Source organism: Mizuhopecten yessoensis, unplaced genomic scaffold (genome assembly GCF_002113885.1).
Source record: "Mizuhopecten yessoensis strain PY_sf001 unplaced genomic scaffold, ASM211388v2 scaffold9847, whole genome shotgun sequence".
Taxonomy (NCBI): Eukaryota; Metazoa; Mollusca; class Bivalvia; order Pectinida; family Pectinidae; genus Mizuhopecten; species Mizuhopecten yessoensis.
This window is the reverse complement of record NW_018408252.1, coordinates 109,881-124,766: the sequence shown is the minus strand read 5'-3', so window position 1 is coordinate 124,766 and position 14,886 is coordinate 109,881. Positions and strand designations below refer to the sequence as shown.

General features: G+C 36.6%; 1 protein-coding gene across 1 annotated transcript; it reads left to right on the top strand.

Annotated features, from left to right (window-relative positions):
* The first annotated feature begins 4,915 nt into the window (after window positions 1-4,915).
* LOC110458908 (potassium voltage-gated channel protein Shaw-like) lies at window positions 4,916-13,625 on the top strand. The gene is made up of 2 exons (XM_021510879.1): window positions 4,916-5,774; window positions 12,072-13,625. Exons 1-2 carry the CDS (start codon window positions 5,280-5,282, stop codon window positions 13,224-13,226), a joined length of 1,650 nt encoding a protein of 549 aa, XP_021366554.1. The 5' UTR covers window positions 4,916-5,279; the 3' UTR covers window positions 13,227-13,625.
* Window positions 13,626-14,886: the final 1,261 nt, after the last annotated feature.

Genomic DNA, 14,886 nt, shown 5'->3' with positions numbered 1-14,886 from the left:
GACGGCCTCCCCTGTGTGCAAGATGCATGCGTGTAGTGTATGTGTGTGTATTTTGGGAGGCTGCGATATGTTCGTGTTTGTCTCCTTGTGATAGCGCGAAACTGATGCCGACTTTATAGTGCTACCTCACTGAAACATACTGCCGAAGACACCCAGCAGTACGCCCAACCCGGTCACACTATATTGACAACGGGCGAACCAGTCGTCCCACTCCTAATTTGCTGAGCGTTAAGCAGGAGCATAAACTACCATTTTAAAGACTTTGGTATGTCTCGGCCAGTGGACAGAACCCAAAGCCTTCCTCACAGGGGCGAACGCTCAACAAATGGCCAAAAGTGAGGCATTGTCAAGGGAGACATTAGGAAGAAGAAAGTTATTTAGAAAGGAGAGAAGAGATAAGGTCCCAAATTTAGTCGCCTCTTACGATCATGCAATTGGGTGCAGCAGGTACAATTCTTACGCCCTACCTGCAGGGTACCCATTCTTAGTGCCATTAAACCATGGTACATATTACAGTCATACTGTGACACTGTATACCCCAAGATGATGAATTAATTGAGAATTATTTTCAAAGTTGCCATAATAATTACTGTTCTCTCTGAGTATGCCAGGAGATCAACAAGTATTCATATCTAACGTTGTTCAGTCCACTCAGGACCTATAAGCTATTCTTCCTATTTATAATTTTCCTACCGTGTTGAAATGTTATTGTCGTTTTCAGTCGGGAGAAAGAACGTGATTGAACGTTTCAACGAGATAAAATTCAAGCGTTCAAGAACATACATTGTAATTAATGTAAAAATGAGATATTCTGTTATAGCCTTATAGGCTTGAGAACGTGTGATAAGATTACGTGAATGAATACTTTTTAGGGAAGAAATGCAGGAATCAACTTCAGAGATATTATATTCAAACTTTTGTACATAATTCTTCATGCCAAGTAATCCTTGACGTGTGAACATCAGCTTTGCTCGCTTGTGTTACATGCAATTTATGGCTCTCCGTACCTATATGAAGCCATATGCGTTAGTTTTGTGAGTTTTGTGAGTTTCAAATTCAGTTTTCTGTTTTGTTTGAGAGTCTATTCTTTACCATTTCAGTATAAACGTAGATCTCATGGCAGCTGACCTCCCTTTTTCGGGGCCGCGATGGCCAAGTGGTTAAGGCGTCTGACATTCTACTACCACTAGCCCTCCATCAACAGTGGGTCGTTGGTTTGAGGCCTACGTGGGGAAGTCACCAGGTACTGGCTGTAGGTCGGTGGTTTTTCTCCGGGAGTTCCGGCTTTCCTCCACCACCAATACCTGGCACGTCCTTAAATGACCATGGCTGTTAATAGGACGAAAAACGCAAACGAAACAAAACCAAAGTCTATTCTTTTCACCTACAAACCCTCTAACAAACAGCTTTTTGATGTCCTTTTCCCTAATTGTTATCTTATACTTAAGTCTCAGTCTCCGAGTCAATACACATCTCAATTCTCATGTACCTACATACAGCTGTACATATGTACTGTACACATCATCAAAGCAACCTGTGAGCCTACGTATTAACAATGTAGTAGCAACACTATTTATATGCCATATATATATCTTTCCTGCCTTGTAATTCACCCACACCCGTAGTATTTCTTCACAATACAGACAAGTTTCCTTTCTCATTTTTTATTATTATTCCGGGACACATGAACCAGCCCTTGGTGTACAGGGTTCTCCCCAGAATTTTTTTAAGCTGATATGTTTCATTTGCAACGAACATTCAAGACGGACACGCTAATAGAATACCTTATAATACCTTATCAAACCTAAGGGGGGGTGGGGGGTGTAATATAATGTTTAAAAAGTTACTTTTATTTACCAAACTTCTTTTGGTGAACATTAAAACCAAGGAAATAAATAAGTGTTTCTTATGTCTGAATTTTCAGCAATATATTCTGAAAAAAAAAAAAAATTTATGGAAAGGTGGATGAGTTTTGTACATTGAATAATAGATATGACATTTGTGACATTTGTCTCTTATCTTTACATTTGTATCCCTTACTTAATCCCCATTAAAAATAATTTAAAGAAGAAATATTTAAAAGCTATAGGGGGAAACACTTACATGAACAAGTTTATATCATAGTTCTTATTATTGTAAGAGAAAATGTTTTAATAAAATGTACAGTGTTTTTATTTCCTCTAAAACTATATTAAATACTGCTGTCAGTAAATGTGATCAAAGATTAAAACAGCATTTTTATTTGAGCTCTTCTTCATTAAAAACGACAAATCCGGAATTTCATTCCCCTTTCCGGTTTGTACTTTACACAATCCAAGATGGCGACCATCACTAACTGAATACACACGCTATTTCAGCGTTGTCAAATGCAATCATATGTGAGTAAATTAATTTATAATAGATGTAATAAGTGTTTGTTTTGTTAATCCAACAGTAGGTACCTCAATTAATCACCTATTGACCATGCTAAAAGGATCCGGTGGTAATTGCTTTAGGCTCCAGTGAGCACGCTTGCCGGACACCTGTGGGCTTGTCGTCCGGTCCCCCTCCCCACTAATTACAGGCCCCCTATGGCTATACGCTTATCGTGCATCTGACCAGTGGGGTCATTGATGGACTTGGGTCAGCCGTGTGATTTAATCAGTGTCAATTTCTTGTGTAAAAAGACCACCTTCTGTTCAGTACAAATAACAAGGTGATACGGTTCACAGTTTAAGGTGATACGGGTCAATTAAGCTGATACGGCAGGGAGGATTTCAAACTGAAGCTGACACGGAGCCGTATCAGCTAAATGGCCTGGGGAGAACACTGTATTATCGGTAATATCATAGATAGATAGGATTTGTAAAAATAGTGTCAGAGACTTGTTATTGAAATGCGTTGTCTTCAATCAAATTTCTCTACTGAAGTTGCACCGTACCGTGGTGACATTTATTTTCCAGACTCGGGAAATGTTACATATAAAGTTTATACTCGTGCTTACCATCAATTTCCACTTCTACCACCCCATTTCATATGCTGCCTTTTGAAGTTGCAGATTACCAGCACTCGAAAATATTGAAAGAACCCCATGTTTATCACAGCTACTCAACACAAGTGATTACGAAATATCATAAATGAACCAACAGGTTCAGGATATTTCAAATGAACCAATGCGTTTTCAATAAGTCATTAGATAAATAATTTACGAAGACATGTGGATGTTAAGAAAAGAAGCATAGCTCAATACAGATCATAAAAATGCAGAAGGGTAACAATATTATGATTATGAATTAGATTGTAAATTGATATTTGACTGTTTGAGTGGTGCAGTGGTTAGCGCAAGCACCTTTCACTAAGACAGCCGGTGTTCGAATCTCTGATCGGACGTAGGTTTTCTTCGGGTTCTCCGGTTTCCTTCCACAATTAGACCCTCTGCGCGCTTTCATCTGGCCAAACAAGAAATGATGAATACGAAAAAGAATAATTTGTTTCATAATTGGTATAAAAGAGATAAAGTATATATTCTTATTTGTTATTTTGAATAAATCTTTATTTAATTAGTTAAAGTGGGGGTGGGAGACATGCAAGCATATTATTGTTTTTAAGTGGCAAATTGTCTTCATGTAAGATTTACGACTGCAATGCAGTATACACTGTCATGAACCTGTTAAGGAGTGGTCTTTTCAAGATGGCGGCCGTTACAGACAGCAAAAGGTTGGTGTCTATTTCAAACCTGAAAAGCTTTTGTTTCCAAAGCTGGTCTGAGCACGGTATGCAGCAGTGTCAACCGGGAAATATGCAAAATTCACATTTCGCCCCTCAGTAATTACTTTAAAAGATACTTGGAAACCAATCACAAAGTTGGCCGTTTAGCATTTTGATATACAGTACTATAAATTAATACGGGGGAAATTCAACCAAACGTTTCCTGTTTCCATCGGTTTAACAACGTGTTACATTGTTCTACTGTTACTGAAAGTTTATCTCGAATTACATTGTGAATTAGAGGAAATAATACGGAAGTCAGATGAAAAATTGTGTTTATCTATACGAAAGGCCACTTAGTCTAATCGTATATATGCTAATTGTACTATCCTATTTCTCCCTTCCCGGTATCGTCTGTGTATCCGTCAGATTCTCAAGTTTATCGTCAACATCAAATAACAAGCCCATTTCCCAAACTTGTTAGCTTAAAATGACATTTCGTTCCATTTTCAAACACCATTTTATACTTAATGTAAAAATATGGTAAAAAGTAAATTCACGGTTTTTATGTAAACCATGTTCAAATAACAAATTATAACATGCTGTTATGGGCAGAATAATTTTGGTTAAATCATGTTACGCCTAGCAGCACAATTCATGCAGTATGGCAATTAAAGATATGACGTCATAATACCTACGTTCTTCAATGGAAACTCATCAAAGATTGTTTGTTATTTAATGTCAAACAACTAAATTGCACTTATCCACTGGTATACTCTTATTTTATCAATGTATGCTAACAATAACAAAATTGACAGCTTATTTGAAAAAAACTGTCGGAGGATTCCACATATCATGTCCAGGACAGGGAACGGCTCGGTCAGTGGTGGAGCAGACAGGACCGTATGATATAGGATATGTATCAGTTCAGAATAGACATAGACACAAATGTACGATGTTTGGGAAAAACGTGAGTATGTTACACACAGAACGCGAAAGCCATGTAAAAAGGCATCTAGAATTTCTGATGATATAGTATAGGTTAAATGTTGTCATGATGGAAGTATCATTAAGCTACAAACAGTTTTAAAAGATGATCGGCTTTCATTATTTGTTTTCAAATGTTGTTGTTAAATGATTTATCACGAGATCTGGAACATAGTCACGTGATATATTGTAACCGTCACGTCATCTGGCACACGTGTGTTCTGAATATAAGCAGAACGGACCTACAACGTTGTATACGGATATATCTGACGAGAGTGAGTCAGGACGTTAATGTAACATGGAATGAAAACGATCTGAGGGGATATGCATACTTTAACACGTGTTATTTTTTCAATTCGGGCGCAATCAGACCTGGGTAAGATTGGACACGAGACTAAGTGTTAAATGAACTGAATAAGGATCTGACAATACTTCTATATTACCTACAATATCCATACAATACGTGTACTAGGAATGCGATCTGACGAAGTGAAGGAGTTGCTCCACTGGAATCACATAGTATTAATTGCTCGCTCATTAACATACTAAGATCTGTAATTTTATAAAGTAATTCGATTATTTTGTATTCTGTAACTATTACTACCATGGCTATACCGGGGAAAAGAGACAATCATATTTCTAATATATACCGTATAAATGTCGGTGGTCGACAGTTCGAACTTAGCAGATCTGTAATGGAGTCAGTCGATGGGTCAAAGTTACAACGTCTCGCGAACGAAACTGAAGATAGACCAAATCAAATGGATTTCTTTTACGAACGCCCAAGTGGACCTTTCGAAGCAATATTGGCCTACCACCAAACCGGAAGTCTACATATTCCAGGAGACATGTGTCCAGCAGCTTTTAAACTGGAACTTGAATTCTGGGATATTAGTCCCGATGTCTTAGATAAATGTTGTCATCATCGATATTTGACCTTTCTACGTGAGCAGGCTGTAATGACTGGGTTCATGGAAAAGGCTCGGATCGACGAAATGACCAATGAAAAACACTGTGATAAAACGTCATCATATTTGACTAAGATTAGATCTCGGATGAAGACTGTTCTTGACAACAAGGATGAGTCCCTAGTTACACAGGTGAGTCTAAAACGGTAACAATTGTTCTGACATCTGATTAGAATAAATATCTTCTCCCGTCGACCTTATCTTAAAGGAGTAAATATACAAATGTATGAAGACTTCACAGGGAAGGGCCTCAGTAAGTTTAAAGATTTTCAGCTAAAACTCACTGTAATTTATGGTGATAATATATGTTTAAACTACAATTGTGTTGGATAGATATGGTCGGGAAGATATTTTTCTTTGTGGTAGTACATTAACATCAAATAGTACGCCTTGCTTTCGCTACTCCGCAAATGGGATATAAGAGAGATTGCGTGGAAACACGCTTTGCCTTAACCGTACAAAAATCAACCAATTATTACTGTCACAAAAATATGTCTTAGAAATTAAACAAATAAGTTCATGCGTATATCATACACGGCAAGACAAAAGCACGTTTGTCCCAAGCCAAAAGTTGAAGGCAATTGCTCGTTTAGTTGATCCAAACAATAATGGTTCCCATTATTATTGGAAAACTAATAGTACACAACAACAACAACAACAACAAAGAGAAAAACATTAAATACATAATGTGACGTGAAAAAACAACACTTTTTGTTGTAACCATGGTTGTTAACAAAAGCGGCACTTTCTCTGTAGAAATACAGTCCAATGTTGGACGAAAACAAAATTTGTTACCGTGTATGAAATCTAACATTAACGTAACGTTTTACAAAGAAGGGTTAGAATCTTTCATAGTTTTTACTAGGATATACATTTTGTATTTTCTTTTACATGAAAATCTATATAAATTAGTACATTATATTTTAATACATTTCCTTTTCCTTCATGTTTATAAAAAAAAATGCAGCAACAGTTCACGCCTTGTAAAAATTCGTTCTGAGGATAAGGTTCGATCTTTAGATTAATTTTCACATTGCTATGGTATCCCCGTCCATTTTGTTATTTCCGAGTGGTTATATATTTATAGCATCTTATAGGTCGACGACATCGGTTTCTTCTCGTTGACAAAAATACACCTGTTGTTACCCACTGCATGATCGTAAGAGTCGACTAATGTGTGACCCCCTGCAGAATTGGAGATTTGCGTTTGTGTCCTCTAATAAGGGACACAAAATTTACCAAAATAAATCTGCTGCACCCGTGGAAGTCGTTATTCCCTGCTTAACGTTCAGCGCTATGGGTAGTGGCAGCAACTGATTCATCCGTTGTCAGTATAACGTGACCGTGTTGGGTGCAATCGTCATGGTATTTCAATGAGGTAGCACTATAAAGTCGGCATCAGATCTGAACTATCAAAAGGAGGCAATTACCACAACATACCCTGTCTCTGGTACACATACTCGCATGTATGCATTCCTAATACACATGGAGCCACGCCCTTAAATGGTCTAATACCCCGATCACACATTCACGGATCTCGCTAGATCCACTACGAATGGAAAGTCACGGATGAATCCGGAATAGTCTATATCCGATATAAACCGGAATGACACGTGTCACGTCGTATGCACTGCGGATTAATAACGGTTCGCTACGATTTTAGTACGGGTTAGCACGAATTAGAACGGTCTGGCACGGATTAGTGCGAACTCGCACGGAGCGCCACGGACCACGTAGCGCCACGGACCTGCCATTGTAAGCAATCCGTATACAAACACCAACGTTCGCGCGTTCATTTCATAGCTTAATTTTAGTTTTACTACGGGTTAGCACAAGTACGTTGTCCACAGTAACTAACCGTACCGATCCCTGACGACTTGAGGCCGGGGATATTCTTAGATAAGTACATCTATAATTACGGTTTAGTACGGACTACAACGGGTTAGTACGTTCTACTACGGATCAGTAGGGATGCACTACGGTTGTCTGATCCGTGGTGAAATTTTCAACATGTTCAAATTACTACTACGATCGACCAATGATACATTACGTGCAGCTAAGGACCACTACTGATTGCCACGATTTCCATATCGTATCCGTGGCTAATCTGGCGTCCGATCCGTGAATGTGTGACTGGGACATTAGCTTATAGATCGTTAAACCCTTTAAAACATTAAACCTTCTTTGGTTACAATATCATAACTAAACGTATTTAACATATTTCATGTTTTATTACATGATTGTTTCATAAAGTTGCAATACAAAAGCTTAATCTAGAATTGTCAATAGTAAGCCGGCTAACCGGTTACTCGATTCGAAAATATTTTATACGGTCACCATAATAATATGTGGTTATGAGGTAATATGATTATTGAGTAAATGCTTGTGTAAAATGTAGGGCATGTCGAAAAAGGGACAATTACTCTAAACAACAATAATGCCTAAATAGATTTACTTGGCTTAGTACTGTAGTAATTGAATATTTTTCAAATTGAACAATTATTCTTTTATCAGCTAAATGAACAAAGGATAGTTTCCGTAGTTAAACATTGCTAATTTAATAATAACATTATTTCTGGTAGTTGATCTGATGAGATTGGACTATCAGCAAAAGGTTGACATGATATTATCAATAGAAGGATGTGGGCGAGCTAGCACGAATTAGACTATTATTACACAACTGACAAACGGTCTATTGTCCTGAGGGTTTGATTAAAACTGCAAAAACAGACTTAAAAACATGTGTCATATTTCTGTTTTACGGCCTTTATCTGTCTGTTGAACATGGTCCTTATTCTCAGCAAGCGGATCACTCGGCAAACTTTGTAAAGTTTCCGCTTTGACACTTTCCGGTTTTGACAAGCGAAAAGTTTGATTTCATCTCACTCTCCTATTCCTGACTTCACTAAAAACTTTAAAAAAATACATAGTTCATGATTTTTTCATTTTTTTTTCATTGTTTTTGTTTTTTCATTTTTTTCATTTTTAATGCAACGATATGCAGCTGGTTTAGATCTGTACAAAGATAACATAAAAAAATTGCACATTCGCATAATTGCTTTGATTTTTAACTGATTCTGACACTATTTGTAAAACCTAGGATTTTGTTACAAATAGCGTCGCGTTGTGACTCCAATCGAAATAGTTGTTGCATTTAAGTGTTTTCAATTCTCCTTTTGGATTCATTGTATGAGGTTAACTTAAAATGTTTTCAATTTGCAAATACATAAGTTTAACATTAAACTTTAAGTTTTACATTTTGTGTGGGTTTTGTTGTTGTTTTTTTTGCATCTTACGACTAATGTTTTAAAGAATGTCGTTGTTACTAACTTACGCCATTAGACAGAATTAAATAATTCCCGAAAGAAATATGGAATAGAAACGGTGATAAATATACACTTATATAACACATCAACTATAAAATATCAATTGAAATGAAAAACCTTTAAATGCAAATTTTTGTTGACGTCGTCCTTAAATTCATCATATAAGATTTTGGATATTCAAATGAAGTTTGCAGGCAGATTGTTGTCATTCATTTAAAGAATACTAAGCTTGTAATTCATTGTTTCCCCAAATTTCCTTTTCTTTAATCATTTCAGGTCTAAATGCAGAAAGCTATATTTATTTGCTTTGAGTTCGTAACATTTGTAATTAATTTGTAATTTAAAAGCTTAGATTTGATTTTGATCAAATTATTGAAACTTTGAAATACGGTATATTGCATACATCTCAAAACTGTTCAAGGTTTAATATTTTTCGCATAAATATATATGAGGATGGATAATTTTTAATTAATATTTAACAACATTTAATAGAGAATATCATATTTTGTGTTAGAATCATATGAGATTGTGTATCCAATGCCCAAAGGTCTTCATGTCAAGCCTCTTATAGCATCTCCTACGTAAACTAAAACAAGTATCTTATAACTATAGTACTTTTAAAATTTACCTGTCAGTAGCATAAACAAGTTATGTCCTTTTATATAACAAATAACTTTTGACGATTTTGGCAATTTAAATACTCCTTTATTAGTTTTAGAGTTCAATTGGGCGAAATGTCTCTGTGTTTTTTGACAACTGACTTTACTTATTCGGCCCACTGAGGCTTAATGAGTTGTTTTCAGCGGTTTTCAATTACTGTTTGTGTTCAAAACAAACTTAGCCTTCAATGTACTTAAATGTTTGATGTAGATTATCACAGTGATAATAAAATTAAGGATATTCTTTCAAAAAATTCTTCTCTTTCATAGAGTTTCAAACGGCGGTGATTCAATGTTTTATGGGTTGTTATCTTTTTGAGAAAATGTACTCCGACCTATAGGATTCTCAGCGATCAGACTCCTGGCTTTTAAAGATAATAGTGGTCTTTTACAGCAAGCAAACTACATATCCCTATATGTGCAGCATTTTTAACAATGTCCTTTTAGAAACAAAAGCATTTAAAGTATACATGAAATATTCTAGGTTTTTTTAGCAATTATTGAAAATTGAAATATTACTTGCTTTATTTAATAGACGAATTTGTTATCCGTGTATGCCGAGAAAAATCATTGTTTTGTGATTGTATTTGTTGTATGTTTATTTATTTACAGGTTATACAGAAACACGGTGTAAGCTAAATGTTAAATCTTAATATGTTATACTGTCTCAATAAAAGAATTATATTTTCTTATTTATGGTTTAATAGTATTTACTTATATGTTGCTGACATTTAGCGCGTCTACCTAATTAAAGTATACATCCCATAGGGCAGACCTTTCAACTAGCCATTAAACCATTTACTCGTGCTTGATGTTAACGTTTAGGTGATACGTGCAGAAGATATAGGTCATCTGACCATGTTGTTAATGTCGGAGATCTTAACCTATACTGATCTGTAAACAGATGGATAACGTGCACAAGTGGGATGAAACCAAGATAAGTATGGTTCAATCCAAGTGATGGAGTACCTCGACAATAATGTAAACACATAGAGAAGAGGATGTTATCGTTGGCACTCCTCTTTGGCAATCTGTTTTTGATTAAGTGTGTGACCTGTCAAGTTTCTATTCGTTCTTTCACAGCATCAATTAATCACTGTCCGCATAGCCCCTGCAATAGGTCACGTATATCAGTGCTTTAGTAATTATATCAATTATCTCAATCGCGGGGAACAACTGTTTAAATGAAGTCCATGCACGTGTAATAAACCAGGTATCAAAAGAAAAAGTATTTGGTTTATATTCATTACATGTTCAATATCAATAGAAAGCTCTTGAGGTTTCCTGTTACTCGACCAATCGTTGCCTTATCTGACCCGCTGTCTATACAGACGTCATACAAATAGCGTCATTTCCAGCGTTTCAAGTACGTTTCCTATTAAGTCCCTGCAGGTAGGGCGTAATAATTGTACCTGCTGCCCCCATTGCATGATCGTAAGAGGCGACTGAATTTGGGATCTTATCTTTTCTCTTCTTTCTAAATAACTTTCTTCTTCCTAATGCCTACCATGACAAAGCCTCACTTTTGGCCTTTAGTTGAGCGTTCGCCCCTGTGAGGAAGGCTAAAGGTTCTGTCCCCTGGCCCGAGACATACCAGAGTCTGTAAAAATGGTAGTTTCTACTGCTGCTTAACGCTCAGCAATTTAGGAGTGGGACGACTGGTTCGCCCGTTGTCAGTAATGTGACCGGGCGGGTGTCATGCTGGGTGTCTTCGGCAGTATGTTTCAGTAAGGTAGCACTATAAAGTCGGCATCAGTTCCGCGCTATCACAAGGAGACAAATACGAATATATCGAAGCCTCCCAAAACACACACGCATACACTATACGCATGCATCTTGAACACAGTGGAGGCCGTCCTTAAATGACCATAGCTGTTGATAGGACGTTAAACAATACTAAACCAAACCAAACCAAACGTTTCCTATGCAATTGACTATTGATCATCATTTTTTAAAGTGTCTCTGTCGCAGAAATTAAGTACACATGCATTGGATGGCAAACACAGAGGTATCAAGGTATTTCCAAAATAAGTGCTTTTAAATGGGAATTTTAGACGTGCTAACTGGAAAATGGGCTTAGATTTAGATGTAAATGGCGTTATAATATGAAAGTTTAGTTCATCTTCATACTTTGCATATACAATTACTACTTTAAAACTATATATGCTACCTAATATATTAAGAGATGATTTTTATTATTTGCTTTAAAAGGCTCCCAGTGCTATTCAATCCTTCATAATTACTTAAGTATTATCGATGCATGCTATAGTTTAAACGTTTCCTATATATCCCTAATAAAGTTTAAAAAAACATGCATTTCTAAATGCAATTTTACGAGTTACTAGCTTAGAACATTTAGAAAAAAACATGTAACAGCAAGATGGTGTATGACCTTTATAACCAATCCACAATTTAATTGTTAATATTCCCTTTAATTTTTACAGGTATATTTCGTCTTTGCTGTCGCTGTCATCATCTTATCAGTTTTGGCTACAGCCCTTGGAACACTCCCAGTAACGCCGCATACGAATACGTCATCTGATGACGTCGTATTTACAACCATACGACCAATGGTATCCACTTCCGACACGGTTACAGTACCTGATCCACCCTCTGGTCGACAGAAGCTGTCACCGAACGGTGCTTCAATCGATCTTGGAAATATCTCCCCTTCCAACTGGGAGGAATGGAAAGAAAAACATTCCTCGGGTCAAGAATGGAGCACATGGAACGAGACAGTTTCCGATAATATGTTTATCAATGCTTCACGGAGACCGTTTGTCCGCCGAATGTTTGCAGGAGCGTTCGATACTGTTATACCAGAAGCCGCGCAAACCAAACTATTGACCCTGTCAACAGCTACTAACACGGAACAGTGTGTGTATATCTATATCGAATACGCCTCGAACGCCTTCTTCAGTGTTGAATTGCTTCTAAGGCTCTTCAGTTTTCCCTGGACGCCGAGGAATGTATTCTGCTTCCAAAACATCATAGAAATGATTGTATTGGCTGCTGTGTACATACGGGGTTTGATGTACCTTATTCTAGCTGAAGATTATCATGATGATATCGATTTCCTTCTCTATGTCCAAATGCTGAGAGTCCTTCGCCTCTTGCGTCTTCTTGAGAACGTAACCGCCTATCGAGTTCTTTGTTACACACTGAAGGTAGGGAAAAGGGATATGTTCATAATGTTACTTTATGTTCTGATTGGTGTTCTTTTTTTCTCGAATGTGATGTATGTCGTTGAGAGACGTGAGGATTTTCCCAGTATTCCTGCCACCTGGTGGTGGAGTGTGATCACCATGACAACCGTTGGTTACGGTGATATGATACCAAAGACAGCCGTCGGTAAAATCATTGGCACCATTTGTGCTCTGTCTGGTGTTTTCATGTTTTCCCTTATCATACCTATTTTTGTTAACACATTTCTCTCATTGTACCAATTTGCAGACGTGCAAAGTCGCGATACAAGTGACAAGAATCAGTATTTATTAGTTACGGACCGAGATTTGGACGATATTGTCACAAGTGTGAACACGATCAAGGAAAATGGTGATTGCCCAAAAAGGCAATGTGTTAAAACTGAATCCGTGTGAAACATATGCATCCTGACTTTAGAATAAACTCTTGTTTCGAAAGTGACACAGAGCAAAACACTAATGTCAGTCTCCACAATGACGGCTCATTCATAGTATTATATCTTTAGTGTTTCACATCTTTTCCTCGATTTGATGGGAATAGAAGGTGACATATCTGGTACAGAAAAGGGTCCACTTTCAGGAGAATCTGGTTTCATTTCCTTTGTTGTGGGGGTAACCGTTAAGGTTTCCCACGTAAAATTAAAGCGCTTATGTATACAGAATGATTCCTATGACATCGACATCACATAACATAACGAACAATCTAATTTTGGCGGTTTCTTCTATGTTACATAGTGATGTGATGATGTGTTTTGTCTTAACGTTGTTTGTTATGTTTGTTTAAACGAAAATGAATAAATATTTATTAGCCACACATATGCAAGGGTTGTCTGAATGTTTTTGTTAACTAAATCAATGAGGAATAGCTAGAATCAGTTAAGGGTTAAACATTTTACACTGGGGAAAAAGTGTTTATTACATGTATTTGACTGTGTGTATTGTAACTACAAAAGTAAGACAATATATGGTTTTTTTTTTGTAAAATAAAAATGTGAAAGTTAGATATAAATATATATGATAGAAATGATGCATCTGCAAACCTGCAAACATGCTCTCTCCATGGTTCGAGCCCACGATCACCGTCACCATATCGCCTTACTCTGACCAGTAAACTTCTGTGGCCTCAACACAAAAAGAGGTTTAGAAGCTGCAATGCATGGTCAACAGGACGATTATCATTTTCACATATCGTCTATTGATAATATGAGTATCTGAACAGCAAGGTATTCCTTTATTTATGACTACTAATTGTAAAATATTTACCCACAAGACATATGAATTTCGAGTCGTCAGTCACAAATGAAAACTATCATTAATAATTGGTTTGTTAGTTTTTTAACTACAGATTTCCGACTTTTTGTCTTTCCATACCAAAAAATAAAATATTGACCGTACAAACAGATCATGAAAATTTCATATTTGAACATGCGATCGACTCTAGCGCTTTAAATTGTCAAGAAAATATCGATCCTACAAAAATATAAATTCAGGAATAAGGTCACAAAAATTGAAAGAGAATATCAATATCACAATCGTATAATTTTTGATGTACTCCAAATATTAAAAGAACAGTTTTTTCGATTTTTTTCAGGTTATGAGGTGATACTACCAGTTGAGCACGTGTCAATTGAATATATGGGTTTAATTTACTCGTGGTCACCTAATAACCTGACCAAAATTATTCCTTACATTTTCATTTCTGTTTCTTTGAATTGTTTGTAACTATTTTACTAGTTAGAAGATCAGCGGACACGCCTTACATTTTCAAAACGTATCAACGTTCGATCGGTTCAATAAAAGTAACAGCCTGCAATTTGAATGTCAAACTTTCATTAACTCCACCAATATCTACTGTTGGTGATGTCATATAACTGCGTCTCGTTCAACGAAAATTTGCATAGCTCCAACCAAATGTACTGTTGTGGAAGTCATGGAAACTCGTCACGTTTTATAGTCCGGCTAAGAGATGATGCCCTCGGTTTGTGGTAGTATTGGTAATTGAGTGAATGTGAGTATACATTGTAAGCATTTAGGCATCTTGAGCGCGACAATTCAT